Below are 18750 nucleotides of genomic sequence, written 5' to 3' on the forward strand. Positions count from 1 at the left end.
CCTTGGTTCGGTCCCCAACGTGGCTGTTACTTAGCACAGCTCTAGGGGCATCTGCATCACGCAGTCTGGTGGTCTAGGTCATCACCTGGGATAATCACTGGCTCATCACGGCAGCCTCCTGACTCACCTTCCTGCTTCTGGCCTTGCTCTTCCTCTAAGCCAGTCTTCTTTTTCTAGCCAGAATGATCACTGTGCTGTGCAAATCTGATCATGACATTCCCCCTTCAGTACCTCTCCTATTACTCGTAGGATAAAATGTAAATTCCTAAACATCATCTGTATAGGATCTAGCCTCTTCTTACCTCTCTAGCATAATTTCTCAATCCTACACACACTCAGACACACCTTCCACGTTCCCTTCAGCCCTCCCTCACCACCTATGTTTCACATCACCCTCACTAGCCTATAATGATCAGTGTCCCTAAGAAGATGATGATGAGTAAGACCAAGAACAGAAACAAGAATATCTAAATGCCCTGAATGCCTTCTATGGCCAAGTAGCAGGACAAGAGCTTCTTCTTCACAGGATCACTATAACGAGACAAAGTCTGGCATATATTAAGCCTTGGGTAAACAGACTCTGAATGAATGAATTTCCTAATATTAACCATCCTGCATTAGTAAAATAACACTTGGCTATAGAGAATTCCTTTTTTAAAATATATATAGAGAGAGTCTCACTCTGTTGCCAGGCGCCAGGCTGGAGCGCAGTGGCACAATCTCAGCTCACTGCAACCTCCGCCTCCCAGGTTCAAGCAATTCTCCTGCCTCAGCCTCCCGAGTGGCTGGGACTACAGGCGCACATCACCACGCCCAGCTAATTTTTGTATTTTTAGTAGAGACAGGGTTTCACCATGTTGGCCAGGACGGTCTCGATCTCTTGACCTTGTGATCCGCCCACCTCGGCCTCCCAAAGTGATTACAGGCTTGAGCCACTGTGCGCAGCCAGTGAATTACTCTTTTCTTTTTTTTTTTTTGAGACGGAGTTTCGCTCTTATTACCCAGGCTGGAGTGCAACGGCGCGATCTCGACTCACTGCAACCTCCGCCTCCTGGGTTCAAGCAATTCTCCTGCCTCAGCCTCCTGAGCAGCTGGGACTACAGGCACACACCACCACGCCTGGCTAATTTTTGCATTTTTAGTAGAGACGGGATTTCACCATGTTGACCAGGATGGTCTTGATCTCTTGACCTAGTGATCCACCCGCCTTGGCCTCCCAAAGTGCTGGGATTACAGGCGTGAGCCACCGTGCCCGTCCGTGAATTACTCTTAATAGTCTACTTAGATTTGAGTTTCTGGGATTGATACTTTATTTAGAACACTGATTTCTATATTCATAAGGAATACTGGTGCCTACCTTTCTACCTTTTCTTTGTTTTTCGTTTCTGTTTTTGCATCTCATTTGACTGATTTTTTTTTTCAAAAAGTTTTTTTGTTTTGTTTTGTTTTGTTTTGAGAAGGAGTTTCACTCTTGTCACCCAGGTGGAGTGCAATGGCACGAACCTGGCTCACTGCAACCTCCAACTCCTGGGTTCAAGCAATTCTCCTGACTCAGCCTCTTGATTAGCTGGGATTACAGGTATGCACCATAAAGCCCAGCTAATTTTTGTATTTTTAGTTGAGGCAAGATTTCACCATGTTGGCCACGCTGGTCATGAACTCCTGACCTCAGGTGACCCACAGGCCTTGGCCTCCCAAAGTGCTGGGATTACAGGAATGAGCCACCTTGCCCAGCCCATAAAGAGCTTTTAAGCATTATTAAATTAATTGGGAAGTTTTCCATATTTTTTCTTGAATAGTTTAAATAACATAAAACCTGTTCCTTTAAAGTTTAAAACACCTCCCTACATGACCATCTAGATCTAGAAACATTTGAAGAGACAATTCTTTGAGAACTTTTTCAATTTATTCCACAGTTACTGGTTTGTTCAGGTTTCTTTTTTACCTCATCTTAAGTTACATTTGGCATACTTTCCTAGAAAGGCATCTGTTTCCAATAAAATTACAAATAAAATTAGAAACAGAAGCAATTTAATAGCATGAGTTGAACACAGCATCCATTAGTAATCATTTCATCTTCTTCACATCGGTGGTCTTGCATCTTTTTATGACTAATTGTGTATATTCTTATTTTCTCTTTTCATCTATATTCGACTAGCTCGTTACCTATCTTATTGTTTCTTCCAAAAGAAACCCAGATTTATCAAGTCTCAAATTCTTTTTATTTCTAGTTTATTTGTTTCCGCTTTAATCTTTGTGAATTCCTTCTTCCGGCTTTCCTTAGGTAACAATATTGATGACAACACTAGCAGCCACCATGACTGAGCAGCTACAGTTTGTAAGCTCCTCACTCATCAGGACATGGAAGCACCCAAGAATTTCAAGGTAGATGCTACCATCATCATTTCACAGATGAGGAAAATGAGACACAGAGAAGCTGCTAACAATACTAACAACTCGCAAATATCACTCTTTCTTATTTTTATTTTACTGCATTTTTATTTTTATTTTTGCAAAGATGAAGTCCATTATATTGTCCAGGTTGGTCTCAAACTCCTGGGCTCACGTGACCCTCCTGCCTCAGCCTCCCAGAATGCTGGGATTACAGGCATGAGCCAACATACCCGGCAGTTATTTTCTTACTTAGCAGGAAACCATTTAAGGTAATGAATTTTCTTCTAAGTATTGCTTTGAATACAATCCATAGGTGTTCTGTATTACATTATAAATGTCATTTCTTTATAAATATTCTATAACTGCAGCTTCTATTCCCTTTGACCCAAAAGCTATTAAGAAAGCATTGGGATTGTTTACTTCCGAGTGGTTTCATGGGTTTTTAAAAACATTATTTTGTTATTAATTGCTAGTTTGATCATCAAATTGTAGGTGAATACATTCAGCAGAGAGTTTGCTCTTTGAAATGTATCTAGATTTACTTAATGGTTCAAAAGTTCCTAAACATAGCTGCCATCGATAATTACCTATAAGTAAGTTAGTTACATAGGTTAACTGATTGATTGATTGATTGATTGATTGAATTTATTTACTTAGAAATAGGCTCTTGTTTTGTCACCCAGGCTGTAGTGCAGTGGCACGATCATGGCTCATTGTAGCCTCTGCCTCCTGGGCTCAAGCAATCCACCTGCCTCAGCCTCCTGAGGAGCTGGGACCACAGGTGTGTGTCACTTCACCCAGCTAATGTTTTTTTTTAAAGAGACAGTGTCTCCCTATGTTGCCCAGGCTGGTCTTGAACTCCTGGGCTCAAGTCATCCTCCCGCTTCAGCCTCCGAAAGTGCTAGTGAGCCACCGCACCTAGCCGAGATTTTTAAAAATAGAATCTCAACTAACAGCCCAATTTTAAAAGGAGCAAAGCTTATAAACAGACAGTTCACAGCAAATAAATACAAGTGGTTCTTAAAAATATGAAAAGATGTCCAACATGATTCATATTAAGATTATAAACTTAAACAACACTAAACACAATTCTCACCTATGAGATTGGCAAAAATCTCATAGTACCTTCTGTTGGCTTTGGAATAAGAAGCACTTTGATACATTGCTGGTCAAAGTTTTGAATTTATACAGCCCCTACCAAGGGCTATTTAACATTATCAAAAACAAATGGGTTTATGTTTTAACCCAGCTATCTCATCCAAGAAACTATCATAATCCATAAAAACTGACATCTGTACAAGGTTATTCATTTAATCATTATTTGTGTTACCAAAAGATTGGCAATAGTCATTAACAGGGGATGTATTATTTATTATTATTATTATTATTTTTGAGATAGAGTCTCACTCTGTCACCCCGGCTGGAGTGCAGTGGCACTATCTCGGCTCACTGCAACCTCCACCTCCCAGGTTCAAGTGATTCTCCTGCCTCAGCCTCCCGAGCAGCTGGGATTACAGGCGCATGCCACCACACCCAGCTAACTTTTGTATTTTTAGTAGAGACGGGGTTTTGCCATGTTAGCCAGGCTGGTCTTGAACTCCTGACCTCAGGTGATCCATCTGGCTCGGCCTCCCGTAAAGTGCGGGGATTACAGACGTGAGCCACCACGCCTGGCCCAGGGGATGTATCAAATAAATTATTTCACATCCACGCAATGGAATACTATGCAGTAGTAAAGTAAATTAAGACATTCTCTATAAGCTATTATGAAAAAAATCTCTAAGATATATTGTTAAGAGAAGCAAGTTACAGAATTCTACAGAATGCTATGGAAATAAGGAAGGAAATAAGAATATATATATTTATACATCTTTACATATCTTATTTAATGTGTGTGTGTGTGTGTGTGTTGTACAAATGGTCAGGTTAGAGCCTGGAAGTCTAGGTTTTGGTTTTTATTTGTTGGGGTTTTTGTTTTTTGGTCTTGCTTTGCTTTACTCTGTTTTAAAGGTCCAAAATGATTCTGATATAGCAGGTCCACAGAAAACCACTGATATACTATGTGATCGATTTGTGTAAATATTCTATAGGCAATTGAAAAGAAGCAAAAATCTGTTAGAGGATCAAAGTCTGATAGATACAGAAACAGAAACATATAAAGAAAAATATGTATATAATTGACGTATTAATGAGATGAATAAATATCACTTCTTACCCTAGTGTTGATATGTCAAGTGACGTGTGTTAAAAATCTACCATTACAATTGTATTCTGTGAATTTTTCCATATATACATGTGTACATATACAATATATACTATTGATAATATAAAGGTGTATATCTTCATTATTGATTTTACCTTCTATGAAAAGATGGATAATGGCCCTCTTTATCATACTGATTGCTTTTTTGCCTGGAATTCTACTCTTCTATATTAATATTGCCAATCATGCTTTCTGTTTTTGACTTTTGTAAGTTTTTCTTAACAATTTTCAAATATTCTGAGTTACTTTCTTTAATATAGATCAATTTGTATAGGTTTTTTGGAGAAATTACTCAAATTGGGAATCTGCATTGTTTGACAATGGAATTTAACTCATTTATATTTATTATCATCACATATGTACTCACACTTCTATCATATTTATTATTCCTTCATTTTCCTTTTCTACATGTGTATTTTCTTTGTCTTCTTTTACTATTTGGAATGCTTCCACTCTACTAGTAATTTTATAGCTATGAAATACTAAATTTTCATCAAAATACATCCAGCGATTAGTTTCCTTTCATTGATTTTGCCTGTTAATGGGTCAGTCGTTTTGATTCCCAGATGTAAGTCTTCAATCAGCTTAAGAACATCAACTGTCCATGTGTTTAATTCCTGCTCACTGCCCTCCATATTCATCAGAATCTCACTCATCATTTTAAAGTTGTTGTGTTTCCTTTGAATTACGCAAGAGTTTCTTAAGCTTGTTCCCCATATGAATAACTGGATTTTCTACAAAGTAGATTCTGCCTTTTACTACTTCATATACCATTTAAAATTCTTTTGGGCCATTTTTAGTTTCCTTATATTATCTCCCCAACTTAACCAGCAACTGTTTCCTCTCATTCTATTGGCTCACACTATCTTTTCTTTCACAGTGTGTATTTTTTCTAGAAGTTCGTGGAAAATGCTAAGTTATTATCTCAAATTTACCTGGTTTTCTGTAAAAGTAAATACTTTTCAAAACTCTGTTATTTTTCTAAACAGTTTATGCTTTTTTGAGGCAGAATCTCTTCTCTTACAAACCTATAAAATTTCTTCTTCTTTACATCCAAACTTGAAACGGAATTAATCTACACAGGCTTGTTGTCCCCAAACTGTGGGTAGACTCTTCTTGGCTATTCTCATGGCACACACAGGCTGTCAGAATACTTAGATTTTAGACTGAGGAGTTGATAGTTACAAATTTGGGACATCAGTTAAAAAATCCCAGAGGCCTATGGGGAATGAGGAAGAAGTTTGGACAGCAGTCACTGCTAGCAGGGGAATTACATCTCTGGATAATTTCTTCTTTGTGTCTGGCAAAGCTGCTAAGCCATGGAGCCAATTTTTTATGTCTGGCTTCCAATTTGGCCTGGCAATCACTCCAAGTACACGATGTGACTGCCCAACTTCCAAGCTGGTGGGGGCTTCTCTTCACCACCCTACCCGCTAGCTTTCCATCTGGGAGAGCCACATTGGAGCTTGCCCGGGGCAGTGAGTTCAAATGCTGTTGACCCACAACAACGAAAGTAATCCTATGTGGAAAGATCCCCAGCTGTTCCTCAGCTCATTCTCACTCCAAAAGAGGACAGGATTCTCCTAGAATCTCCAACTTCATAGATTCCCATACGACACTGCTTTCTAAGTAGATTCCCATACGACACTTCTTTCCTGCGGTTCAACACTCAATATTTACCCACATTTACTCCTAACTGTCCCACAGATTACAAAACAAAAACAAAAAGCCATCAAAGTACGTGTTGTGTGCCCGACACCTTTCTCTAGCTTCCAGCCTCGAGGCAGCGCTTCCAGTCCTAACGCAGGATACAGTATTAGAAAAAGGTGGTTGCATCTTTGTATTCCGTTGTCATCTTGCTCAAAAATCCTACCCAATCTTGGTCTGATTTTTATTAAGGTAGCAATTTTCTTCGCAGAGGTTCACCTAGCTGCAAACCCTATTTGGAGATGGAGATCCAGTTATTAACCCCTCAGAAAATTGGCTCCTGCTATTTAATTGACTCTTCTATGCCTTGCAAATATGATTTCCAGCCAAGTGAACCTCTGTAGAGAAAATTGCTTCCTTTCTTGATAAGAAACAAACTAAGATTGGATGGGTGCTGACAACGTCCTCCAACCACTGACCCCCACCTTTCCCAAAGCAGGGTTATGCGTCCTTATTTCCTCCGATATTTATCTCAAAATTTGGGCAGGAAAAAAAATGTGATTGCTCTTTTCCAAATACCTTCAAGAATTTTCTATTAGATTTCACAAATAAGGATTGAGAGCTTTCTGCTGAGCACCAGCCCACCAGGGACAGAGATAAATAAGACACAGACTCCCCGCCAAAGCATCCTGTGCCTATTGCTAAAATAACAACACCCGTGACACACATTAAAATTCACAAAACCACGTGCCTTTCAGAGAACAGGGACCAAGTCTCAGCCCTCATTGTGTCTGAAGGTTTTACAAAACATGTTAGCTAAACCAAACAGAAACCAGTTCCAGTTCCTGCCCTTGAGAAGGTCACCATCCAGAGAGAGGTGTCCTGGCTTCCGCTATAAATCAGTGCTCCTGTTGTGAACATCACCGCACCTCAGGGAACCCAACACACACGACAAACACGCAGGGCACTACATTTCCTGACGAGATGTACACCACAGGCCGGACCCTGGAGAACCCTCTCCCAGGACTCATCAGGATGAGTCACACTGAACTATCCTTACTTTTCTTCCCATCTTTCCCAGAGCCATGGCCTTGTAAGAAACAGGGGCAGGGAGGGGTACGGTCTGGGTGACCTTGAGACCAGGACCCCACTGTCAGCTGATGGAGCACACGGTCTCCCTGCTAGGAAACTTCAGACACAGCCCCAGGATTCCAACAGACCTGTCGCCCCAGTGCATCCAGACCAGACTGGTCAGACTGGTATTTCTGAGTCTCACCCCAGCCCCCACCACCACTGATGAGAGCCCCGCCTGGAAGAGGAGCGGCCTCAAGCCGTGCGACAGACCCACCTGAGAATGATCCGAAGGTACTCGATCCCCTCTGCCTCCTCGCACTTGACGGACAGGATCAAGTTCCCCAGGCTGCTGCCAGTACAATAAAAGTTTAGATGATCCTAAAAAGAGAAACTGGGTGTGAGCGGGAAGGATGAAGAAACCTTCCTGATATGTCTCCCCACACCAGCTCCTTCACCAGGCGTGAGAATACACAGCAACAAGAAGGATGCTATGGATGCCAGTGACAACGACATGAATGGGCACCGACAGAATCCTCAGGATGCCCAGGCGCTGTGCCAGAGGCTTCATACCCGTGTCCTTCACGCCTGACCACGACTGTATTCGGGAGAGAACAGCATCCTCGTTTTCACACATGGGAAAACCCATGGGCATGGAGGTTAAGTCACTGCCTGGGACCACACAACTAGTAAGTAACAGATCCAGGGTTCAAACGCACATCTGTCTTGACTCTAAAGCACAAATTCTTGCCTGCAGGAAACTGAGTCCACGTTCTCATTCCCGGGGGGCAGCCCTCCCCAGTTAAGACTATTTGGGGCAGGACAGCAAGGAGGAACCCTGGCACCTCCACCAACTGGCAGCTGGGAGGTTTCTGGACCACTCCCTGGCTTGGGGAATACAGGCGAAAAACACAGCTCCCCAGACCAGCTGGATCACAGCCAGGCCCTGGAATCCCCTTGCTAACAAGACCCCCAGGGCTCTGCTGCAGCCTCTCCCCTCCTGTGAGACTGCAAAGCGGCTTCAGGCTACAGACTTCCGGAATCTGCCCTCGGCTTACCCCAAGAATCTGTTAAGGCAGAAGGGCAGAATATTTTTTTTAATGTAACTTTGTCACTTTTAAACCATGAGAGGCTCCCAGCCAGCCACTAAGCAGTACCAGTACTCAGAGGACCTACCTGAATGAGGACAAGAGAGACTTGTGCGATTAGATGGAAACAGAGACTTCCGAGGTGTGAAAACATTTTTCCCCAAAACTCAAATCTCCACCCACCGTCCTTCACCGCAAACAGTACCCATTCCATCACCTCCTAACACATTTGCGGGGGGTGGTCCCCACAAGGACTCATTGCACTGGGCCCCCTGACTGTGCATGGCCCCCCTGCCCCGTCCCCTATCCCAGGACAGGGCCCATCAGACCCTGCAACTGAGACAGCAGCAGGCAGAAAAGAAAGCACAGACTGGGAAGGAGGTAAGAGTCAAAGGAAAAGGGGGCTCTGGAGAGAGGACCCCGGGGCACCCTGCCCTCCCCCACCCCGGCAGCTCCTCTCCCCAGGTCCCCAGCCTCACCTTCCCTAGGAAGTGCCTGCGGTAGGCCCTGGAGAGAGGACCCCAGGGCACCCTGCCCTCCCCCACCCCGGCAGCCCCTCTCCCCAGGTCCCCAGCCTCACCTTCCCTAGGAAGTGCCTGCGGTAGGCCCTGGCTTCGCCCTTGCACTCCAGCTTGTAGCCAAATGTGTTGGGGCTGAGGTTGTCCTCTTCCTCCTCCTCACAGATGCTGCTGCCCAGCGATGTTGGGGTGCCCACGTTCTCCGGGTCCTCAATCCAGTAGCCCCCAAACTGGGGCAGGATGACCTGAGGGTACGGGCCTCCCTTCTCCACAACCTGAAGGCAGAGGGAGGGCCTCGCACTGCAGCCGGCCTTTGGGACCGCAGCGGAGAGGGGGCCAGTGGCCGTGTCCCCACTACCTCCATGCTGCTCCCAGGAGAGGGCCTGGTACCCACGGGTACCTGAGGCCAAAGGCAGTAACATGAACCCCTCTTCTAAGCCCCACAGCCTCTCCAGCTTCCTTCACCAACCCTGTAGCCCCAGGGTGGCAAGGCCGAGATGAGCACCCCCAACTTCCACATGGAAAAGCTGAGGTTACAACGGCAAAGACAGAAGGAGGTCCCAGGCCCCAGCTTCTCTCCCCTGTGGGGCTGGCACAGCCCATGGCCCTCATTTCCCAGGGACGGGACCCAGCGCAGGCTGCAGAGCAGGTGGGAGTGGGGGGGGTGCCTACCTCGTCGATGCTGGGGTACGGGATGTAGTCATCCTGCAAGACAAACCAGGGGACGTCACCGCGAGTCCCGGCAGCGCTCATGGAGTCTGAGCGCTGTTTCCAGGCCTAGCAAGGGGGTCTGCCGTGGGGGCTTAGCAGGCTGCCTGGGGCTTTGAGGGAGGCACAGTCAGTGGAAGAACAGCTCAAAAGCAGCTCTGGGATCGGACATCCACCATGTTCTTGTCCAAACTGACAGAACCCGAACATAAACCCTGCCAGCTGATGATGCAATAGACGAAGGCGCTGAACTTCTCACCGCCCGTGATACCAGCTCCTCATCCTAGAATGCCAATTCCGGAAAACGACCCCTGGTCTCACCCAGCGCTCGTCTCTAGGCAAGGGGTCTGACCTCCAAGGCATAAGCGGCACCCCTGCGCTTGGAAATGGAACCTGAAGCTGAGAGCCGACTGCCCCCTGGAACCCAGGACATAGCCTGACAGCCTCACACTGTACAGGACAGGGAAGAGCCAGGCCACACGGCCAAGCCTGAGCTCCCACCGAGGCCTCCCCCAGCCTGCTCAGAAGCTGCCCTAAGGCATGGAGCCAGGACCCCTTTGCTGCCCATCCTGCACTAGGCTAACAAGGGCACAGTCACTCAAGGGCCGTGGCGAAGGTCAGAGTTAGAGGGTGTGAGACGGAAGACCCCAGCACCTGGCAGCTCCTCCTGCCTTCCTCTCACCCTGGCCCCTCACCAGGGCCATCTGGCCGCCCCCTCACCCACCCAGCCCACCTTGTTCTTCTGGGGTCCTGGCTTCTGCTCTTCAAGCTTGATCCCCTAGAGAAACAAGGAAAACAGAATCCACAGAAAAGCAAAGGTCAGAAGAAAGGGCGGGAGGAAGAGCACCTGGCCTCGCAGGGGTTAGTAACAGGAGCGGAGCCACAGCTGGCCCGTGCTGGGCTGGCACACCCCACACCTGGCCGCTGTCGGCCTCACAGCAGCCTCAGGTGAGGTGGCAGGGCCACTGGGCTGACGGCACAGACTTGAGCCAGATCACCAGGGTTCAAATCCCAACACTGCCTCCTATCAGCCTGATGACCTTGGCGAACCGCAGAAACCTCTCTGTGACTCAGTGTTCTCATCCGTGAAATGGGAATGATGGTGGTGTCCACTATGGTGGTGAGGGTTCAGTCTTAACAATGCGCTCAGCACTTGGAACGCTGATTGCTGTATAATAAATGCTGTGGGTCGTTATTATCATGAAGGAGGCAGTATTGTCATCCAAAGCTTAAACGTCTGTCTTAGGGTCACAGAGCCAGTAAGGGAAGAGGAACATGGGAACCCGTGCCTGCTGGTATGAGGTCCCCAGCTCTAGGCCCCGTGCCTACAGGCCCCAGGGGACGGGCAGGAGCCCTGGTGCTGGCCCTCACTCTGCTGCGAGCTTCCTATTTGTGACCCTCGACAAAGCGTAGCCTCTTGGAGCCCCCAGTGTCACCTGTAAAATGAGGCTGACGACACTCACTCACCTTCCATCTGGCTGATGCAAGGATCAGACATGATGCCTGGGATGGAATAAGGGAGTTCGTCCATAGAAATAATTCACTTCTGGGGAGCAGTGCGCAGTCCACCTTTTAATTTTAATTTTAATTTTTGAGATGGAGTCTCTCTCTGTTGCCCAGGCTGGAGTGCAGTAGTATGGTCTCCACTCACTACAGCCTCCAACTCCCAGGTTCAAGTGATTCCCCTGCCTCAGCCTCTGGAGTGGCTGGGATTACAGGCCTATGTCACCACACCCAGCTAATCTTCTGTATTCTTAGTAGAGATAGGGTTTCGCCATGTTGCCCAGGCTGGTCTTGAACTCCTGACCACAGGTGACCCACTTGCCTCAGCTTCACAAAGTGCTGGGATTACAGGTGTGAGTGACCGCACCCGGCCCCTGTCCAGCAGTTCTATCACTGAGTCTGACTTAACCACGTTGTGCAGGAGGGGAGCACGTGGTATTTCCAACACTGACTGAGAAAATCAGGCGAGAGTATGAGGCAGTGCACAAACCAGAAGAAACGGTTCCCCTCGGAAGCAGGAAGTCCAGAAGCAGTCTCTGCCTGGTCGTAACACTAACGCACGGGGATCTTAACCTTCCCAGCCAGCTTTCTCTGGGTCTCCCTTGAAACTCACAGCACCTTTCCACCAGTGAGGACACTGCGCCCCAGGAGGAGGCTGTTTGCCTAAGGCCGCACAGCTATCACGTGGCAGGGCCTAGATTTGAAGCCGGGTCACCGGCTCACCAAGTACATGGCGTGCCCCACACACTGTGGACAGCAGGGCTCCTGTGAACTGGGTGGATTCGGATGCAGCCTCCCCGGACTCCCCTGGGCTGAGTCACCCTGCAGCATTGTTCAGGAGGGCGTGGGAGGGCCCTTCCCACTGGACAGGCACTCCTTTCTCACACACACAGAAAGTCACCTGCATGGCCCTACAGACCTTGTCCCGGGTGGCACACTGGGCGGATGGCAGGTGGGGGCAGCGATGCCAGGAGTCTGTTTTGTTTGGCTGCATTAGTCATCCCTGGCTGGGAACAGCCCCTAGGGCAGGAGAGCAGACCTCCTTCCATCCCCTCCACCATGCCACTCCCTCCCCTACTGCGCAGCCACTGCCCAGTACTGGGCCCTCTCTCCTCCATGCACTAGCTTTGTGAGAGGTATTCTCTTTTGCTATTTATTCATTTAGAGATGGAGTCTCGCTCTGTCGCCCACACTGAGTGCAGTGGCACAATCTCAGCTCACCGCAACCTCCGCCTCCTGGGTTCAAGTGATTCTCCTACCTCAGCCTCCTGAGTAGCTGGGATTCCAGGTGCCTGCCACCACACCCGGCTAATTTTTTGTATTTTTAGTAGAGATAAGGTTTCACCATGTTGGCCAGGCTGCTCTAGAATGCCTGACCTCAGGCGATCCGCCCACCTCAGCCACCCAAAGTGCTGGGATTACAGGCATGGGCCACCACACCCAGCCTCCATAGGTATTATCTTTATTTCCCCTTCTCCCCTCAATGAAGAATTAAGCCTCAGAGACGGAAACTGACTTGACCAGAGATACTCAGCTAGAAAGCGTCAGGGTTAGAACCCGAAGCCGAGGCAAAGAATCCAGAGCTTGTGCACCTGGCCCCTCCTGCTTCACAGGGCTCTGCCCCTTTTCCAGTTCCTAGACTCCTGGGCTGGGAACTGGGAATCCTAGGTCCCAGTTTCAGCTCTTCACAACTAGCACAGTGACCCAGGCACTTCACTGCCCCGAGGTTCAGTTTCTCCAGTTGCAAGATGAAGAGAGATGGAGCCGAGGCTCAAGGCCCACAAGGGCACTCCATCACCATCAGCGCCCCAGACAGGAGCTTCTTCCTAACAAGTGAATCTCTGAGGCTGGGCCCAGGGGCCACATGGTAGAGGCTTAAACACCCAGGAATGTGGCTTCAACAGTCTCAGCTGAAATGGAACAGACAGCCCACCCATGGTTACCAGCCATTGCAGAGACAGAGGGAGAATCAAACAAGACCCCTGCCCTAGAAAGCGTACCATCTAGATGAAAAGACAAGCCCAGCAGCCTCTAAACACAACAGGCTGGGCGCAGTGGCTCACGCCTGTAATCCCAGCACTTTGGGAGGCCAAGGTGAGAGGATCACGAGGTCAGGAGTTCGAGACTGGCCTGGCCGATATGGTGAAACCCCATCTCTACTAAAATTACAAAAATTAGCCTGGCATGGTGTCGCACACCTGTAGTCCCAGCTACTCCAGAGGCTGAGGCAGGAGAATCACTTGAACCTGGGAGGCAGAGGTTGTGGTGAGCCAAGATCACGCCACTGCACTCCAGCCTGGGTGACAGAGCAAAACTCTGTCTCAAAAAAAGAAAAAGAAGAGTCTGAGGCTGGTTAACTGCAGCTGAATGCTGTGCTCAGAGAGGCCCTTTGTCGGGGAAAGCTGTGGGAAGGGGACTCCAGCTGGGGTGAAGGAAGAGAGGATCTGAGGAGCAACCCGAGAGAAGGCTGGGTGGGCTGCAAAGCCCCTGCCAGCTTCCCAGAGTGCCAGGCTCCCACTGACTTGAGGAGAAAATCCCAGCTTTACTCCAAGCAACTGAGCACTTGATTATATACCATCTCCTGCCACTCATGGTCAGGCATGTGCTATCCTTGTCTCTGCACATTGATGATAAGTCCCTGAATGTGTAGAAGATGCGTTTGTCGTCTACACGCTGCCGGGTAGGGAGGACAATCTTAAGCTGCTCGCGGGGGCACAACCAGGAACAATGTTTTCCCTTCAATAGCGTCTCTCCTCCCTCCTCACACTCAGGGAGACCTGGCTTCCTCTCCTGCATCTCGGGACTGTGATGCGCGCTGTATCTGCCCCTCCTCCTAGGACTTCCAGACCACGATTGCAGAATCTTCTCCCCTGAGCCTGGAGCACCTACCCAGGGTACAAAGCATCATGACATAATGGCTGAACTCTCTGGCTCAGAAGCTATTTACAAGCCACACACCCTCTGAGTGCTTCCTTTAATAGTTCTGTGCCTCGATTTTCTCACCTGTCCTATGAGGATAATAGTAATAATAGACCTACTTCTGAGGGCCCTGTCAGGAAGAAATGACGCCTGTCCATCTCTGAGTACAGATACATGCTTGAGCTAAAGGTGCCACTGTCAGCATGGTCTTCCCACGCTCCCTGCCCACACCAATGAGCCCTTCGGGACCTCTGCACATACTCCCCAGGGCAGCAGCTCTTACCTGGGAGCCTGACCCTGGAGAGGAAGAGCAGAGACCCCAAACCCACACAACACACCAGCTTTATGACGTGCCTACCACGTGTTCACACAGATCATCTGATTTCACCCAGCCACCACGGAAGTGGTGCTTTTCTTCCTCTTTATTTATGGAGGCTTAGAACAGGCAAGGAACTTGTGCTAGTAAGTGTCTGGGGCAGGATTTGAACTCAGGGCGGCCTCCCACCCCGCCCCTCTGCCTCCCCACACAAGATGACTCCCCCATGAAGCAGCTAGTTCTTTCAGGCTTTCTTTCCAGCTTGTTCCAGGAACAATGGGCCCTTCAAACCCTCCTCCACATCCACAGGGCTTCTGGCCGCCCCAGCTGCTCTGTTAGGGAAGTTCTGCTTTTTATCCTCCCTGTCCTTCCACAGGAGTGTTCCCAAAATGCTCCGTGCCCCTCAACAGCAAAAAGGCCTTGGGTTGTCTGGGCCAAGGGGATGTGATCCTCTCTTCTCTGCCCCACCCTCCAGGGCACCCGACTTCTGCCCGGGGGTTCTGCCTGGTCCCTATGCCACCCACCTCCAGGGCTGGGCTTCTTCCCCCCTGTAGTGGGGGTTCGTACTCACCTGCATTTTCTCCAGCATCTCGAAAAACTCCGACGACTGAAAGACAAAAGCGGGGGACAGAAAGACGGGGATCAGCCCGGAGGTCCACGGCCAAAGCCTCTTCCTCACCAACTGTCTGGAAGCTGAGCCAGGGGCTTCCCCAGGGACAACATTCATTTGGATCAACAGAGAAGATAATTTGATTTTGCCTGTACAGGGCTAGAAGGCCGAGCACCCCACACGGCAAGAGAGAGAATACGGCAGCCCGGGCTGCGAACCCTCGGCCCTGGGCGACAGACACTCAGTCTCTGTCAAGGTAAGGGGCCTGCGGGGCCCCTGGGAAAGGCCAAATTCCACAAACGCCTGCCATCCTCGGGATTCAGCCTCCGGCAGAAGCCATATGTAGGATGTTTTCAACCCAGCAACGGGGCCAAGGTGTCCACATAAGTGACGTTCCACACCCTGATACAGGAAACCCACCTGTCAAAGTAGAGCTGCTGTGGCCAGAGCAGCAGGGCCAGGGGGTGGAGGGAACTGAGCCCCAGCTGTGCCGCCTCTGCCTCTGCCTGCCCTGTCCCCTGCCCCCAAGGCACCAGTTTGGGACCCTAAAGCTGGTGAAACAAAACCTGAACACCACTGAACCCAGGCCTCTGAGTCCCCAGAGGGGTTTTTTTTTTGTTCTGCTTCATTTTGTTTTTGAGATGGATTCTCGCTCTGTCGCCCAGGCTGGAGTGGTGCAATCTCAGTTCACTGCAGCACCCATCTCCCAGGTTCAAGCGGTTCTCCTGCCTCAGCCTCCCAAGTAGCTGGAACTACAGGCGCCCACCACCATGCCCAGCTAATTTTTGTTATTTTAGTAGAGATGTGGTTTCACCATGTTGGCCAGGCTGGTCTTGAACTCCTGACCACATGTGATCTGGCCACCTAAGCCTCCCAAAGTGTTGGGATGACAGGCGTGAGCCCTGCGCCCAGCCTAGATGGGTTATTTTAAATCCCAAACTGCATTTGTCCAAACCTTTAACCTACTTTGATGCCACCCTTGTCTACTCCAGTAAGAGCAAAAAGGAGCAAAGGGAAGTGGAATAGAAGTGTGAGGGGCTGGCAGCTCCACCCCAGCAAAACATACACGGAGGTCCTCCCACTTCCCGTCCCGTAAAACTGCAACCCTTTCTCAAACTAACGTCACTGCCCACATCTGGGCATGGGAAGCCATGAGTCAGTAAGCACCCAGAAGAGACGGTCCCCAGTGAAGAACAGAGAAAAGAAAGCAGTGATGAGCAACGCTGTGTCTGTCCTCAGTCCTTCCTCACGCGGAGCTGGGGCCTCCAGGCACTCTCCCTAGCTCTGCAGGCACCATGGGCCAGAACTGCCTGCAGCTCCCACTGCTCCCAGAATTCCCAGAACCACCCTGGGAAGGAGCCTGGCGAAGTCCCTGGAGAGACCCAGCCCTGCTGTTGACCCCAGACAGCCTCTGTCAGGCCAAAGCCAGCCTGTCAGAGGCAAAAAGCCCCTGACCTATCAGCAGTTCAGGATCTGGCATCTAGAAACCCCATGAATGAATGTACGGGGTGGGCTTAGGGCACCCACATCCGACTCCCTTAAGCAGACGTGAGCCGTCAAACATCCAGATGCCAAACCTCCTCTTCCCATCGGCTCTGGGTACATGTGCACCACCCATGCTGTGCATGCTTACCATCTCCAGGCTTAGGAGACCAAGATTACCGACATAAAGAGCTTATGCCAATCAATAAGGATAGAAAGATGAGCAGGAGGAGGATAATGGAACAGAAACAATCAACATTTTAAATACACAGACCTCTGACCCGCAATTCCGCATCTAACAATCCATCCTCTAACACGCTTGCAATGTACACAAAGACAGATAGACTCAAATGTTCACTGCAGCACCGTTTCTAACCGTAAAAAGTAAAAACAACTTACATGTCTGTAGAAAACTGGTTAAAATAAGCTACCTTCACAGGATAAAATACAAATACTATAAACTATAGGTCAATAAATTGGATAACTTAGATGAACAAATTCCTAGAAAAACACAACCTATCAAAACCTACCCAGTAAGAAATAGAAAATCTAAAGACGTAACAAATAAATAGATCAAACTCATGATCAAAAAATAATGCATAATGAAAAGCCCAGACCCAGATGGCTTCGTTTGTAGATTCTACCACACATTTAAAGAAAAGTTAACACTAATTCCTCATACTTACTATCAAGTAAGTCAAAAGTGCACAGAATGGTAGAAAATATTTGCAAATCAGGTATCTAATAAAGGACGTGTCTCTACAAAAACAACTCTTACAACTCAGCAAGAAAAAGACAACTCAATTTAAAAATGGGCAAAGGATCTAAATACACATATCCCTAAAGGAGATATACAAAGGGATAATAAGTGCATGGAAAGACACTCAAAACACTCGTCATCAGGAAATGCAAATCAAAACCACAGCGAGCTGCCACTCACACCACTGGCATAGCTGTGATCAAAAAACAGAATACCCCAAGTGTTAGCAAGGATGTGGAGAAATCAGAGCCCTCAGATACGGCTGGGAGGAATGTAAAACAGTACAGCCGCTGTGGAAAATAATTTGGCAATTCCTCAAAAAGTCCCACATGAACTGTGACCACATGACCCAGAAATTCTACCCCTAGGGATAGACACAAAAGAACTGAAAACAGGTATTCAAGCAAATACTTGTACACAGACATTCACAACTGCATTCTTCACTCTTGCCAAAAGATGGGTACAACCCAAATGTCTATCAACTGATGAATAAACAAAATGTGCTGTGTCCATACAATGGAATAATATTCACAGCCATTAAAAATAATGTACTGGGCCGGGCGTGGTGGCTCACACCTGTAATCCTAGCACTTTGGGAGGCTGAGGCAGGGAGATCACAAGGTCAAGAGATAGAGACCATCCTGGCCAACAGGGCGAAACCCCATCTCTACTAAAAATACAAAAATTAGCCAGGCATGGTGGCGTGTGCCTGTAGTCCCAGCTACTCGAGAGGCTGAGGCAGGAGAATCTCTTGAACCTGGGCGGCAGAGGTTGCAGTGAGCCAAGATCGCCCCACTGCACTCCAGCCAGATGACAGAGCAAGACTCCATCAAAAAAAAAAAAGTACTGATACATCCCACAACACTGATGACCCTTGAATACATTATGCCAAGTGAAAAAAGGCAGACATAAAAGACCATGATTCTATTTTCATCAAATGTCCAGAGTATACAACTTCATAGAGACAGACAGATTAGTGGCTGCTTAGGCTGAGGGGATGGGGGATCAGAAGCTTATAGCTAAAAGGTAGCAGATTTTATTTCAAGGCAATATAAAAAGGTTCTAAAATTGATTACGATGATGCTTGCACAGCTCTGTGAATACCACCAAAAACTACTGAATTGTATACTTTAAATAAGTAACTTTATGATATATAAATTATATTTCAAGAAAGCTGTTCAAAAAAACTATGCAGTCATTCAAAAAGAAAGGAATAGATTCGTGTTGCTTACATATGACACTCTCCAAGATATATTAAGTTTGGGGGTGGAGATCAGAGAACAATACATTGAATATAATCCCACTTTTATAAAAACAGCCAGGCACGGTGGTTCACACCTGTAATCCTAGCTACTCAGGAGGCTGAGGCAGGAGGGTCGCTAGAGCCCAGGAGTTCAACGCTGCAGTGAGCTATGATCATGCTACTGTACTCTACCCTGGGTGACACAGTGAGGCTCCATCTCTTTTAAAA

At 48.0% G+C, this 18750-nt stretch overlaps 1 protein-coding gene across 19 annotated transcripts in view; it reads right to left on the minus strand.

Moving 5' to 3' along the window:
- RAP1GAP2 (RAP1 GTPase activating protein 2) overlaps window positions 1-18750 on the minus strand; it is a 273881-nt gene that overhangs the window by 61226 nt on the left and 193905 nt on the right. For 15 of the 19 annotated variants that reach the window (XR_005202360.1, XR_005202359.1, XM_017541613.2 and 12 more), the window contains 5 exons: window positions 14999-15034; window positions 10423-10467; window positions 9654-9686; window positions 9044-9256; window positions 7653-7756 (listed from right to left, as the gene is read on the minus strand). Coding sequence is in view for 17 of the 19 variants with exons in the window: in XM_017541613.2 (XP_017397102.1) it covers window positions 7653-7756; window positions 9044-9256; window positions 9654-9686; window positions 10423-10467; window positions 14999-15034 (431 nt within the window). In the remaining 2 variants the exon portion in view is untranslated. The remainder of the gene's footprint in view (window positions 1-7652; window positions 7757-9043; window positions 9257-9653; window positions 9687-10422; window positions 10468-14998; window positions 15035-18750) is intronic. The other 4 variants (XM_017541614.2, XM_037743141.1, XM_017541611.2 and 1 more) reach the window with 1 other exon arrangement.

Source organism: Cebus imitator, unplaced genomic scaffold (assembly GCF_001604975.1).
Source record: "Cebus imitator isolate Cc_AM_T3 unplaced genomic scaffold, Cebus_imitator-1.0 Scaffold136, whole genome shotgun sequence".
Taxonomy (NCBI): Eukaryota; Metazoa; Chordata; class Mammalia; order Primates; family Cebidae; genus Cebus; species Cebus imitator.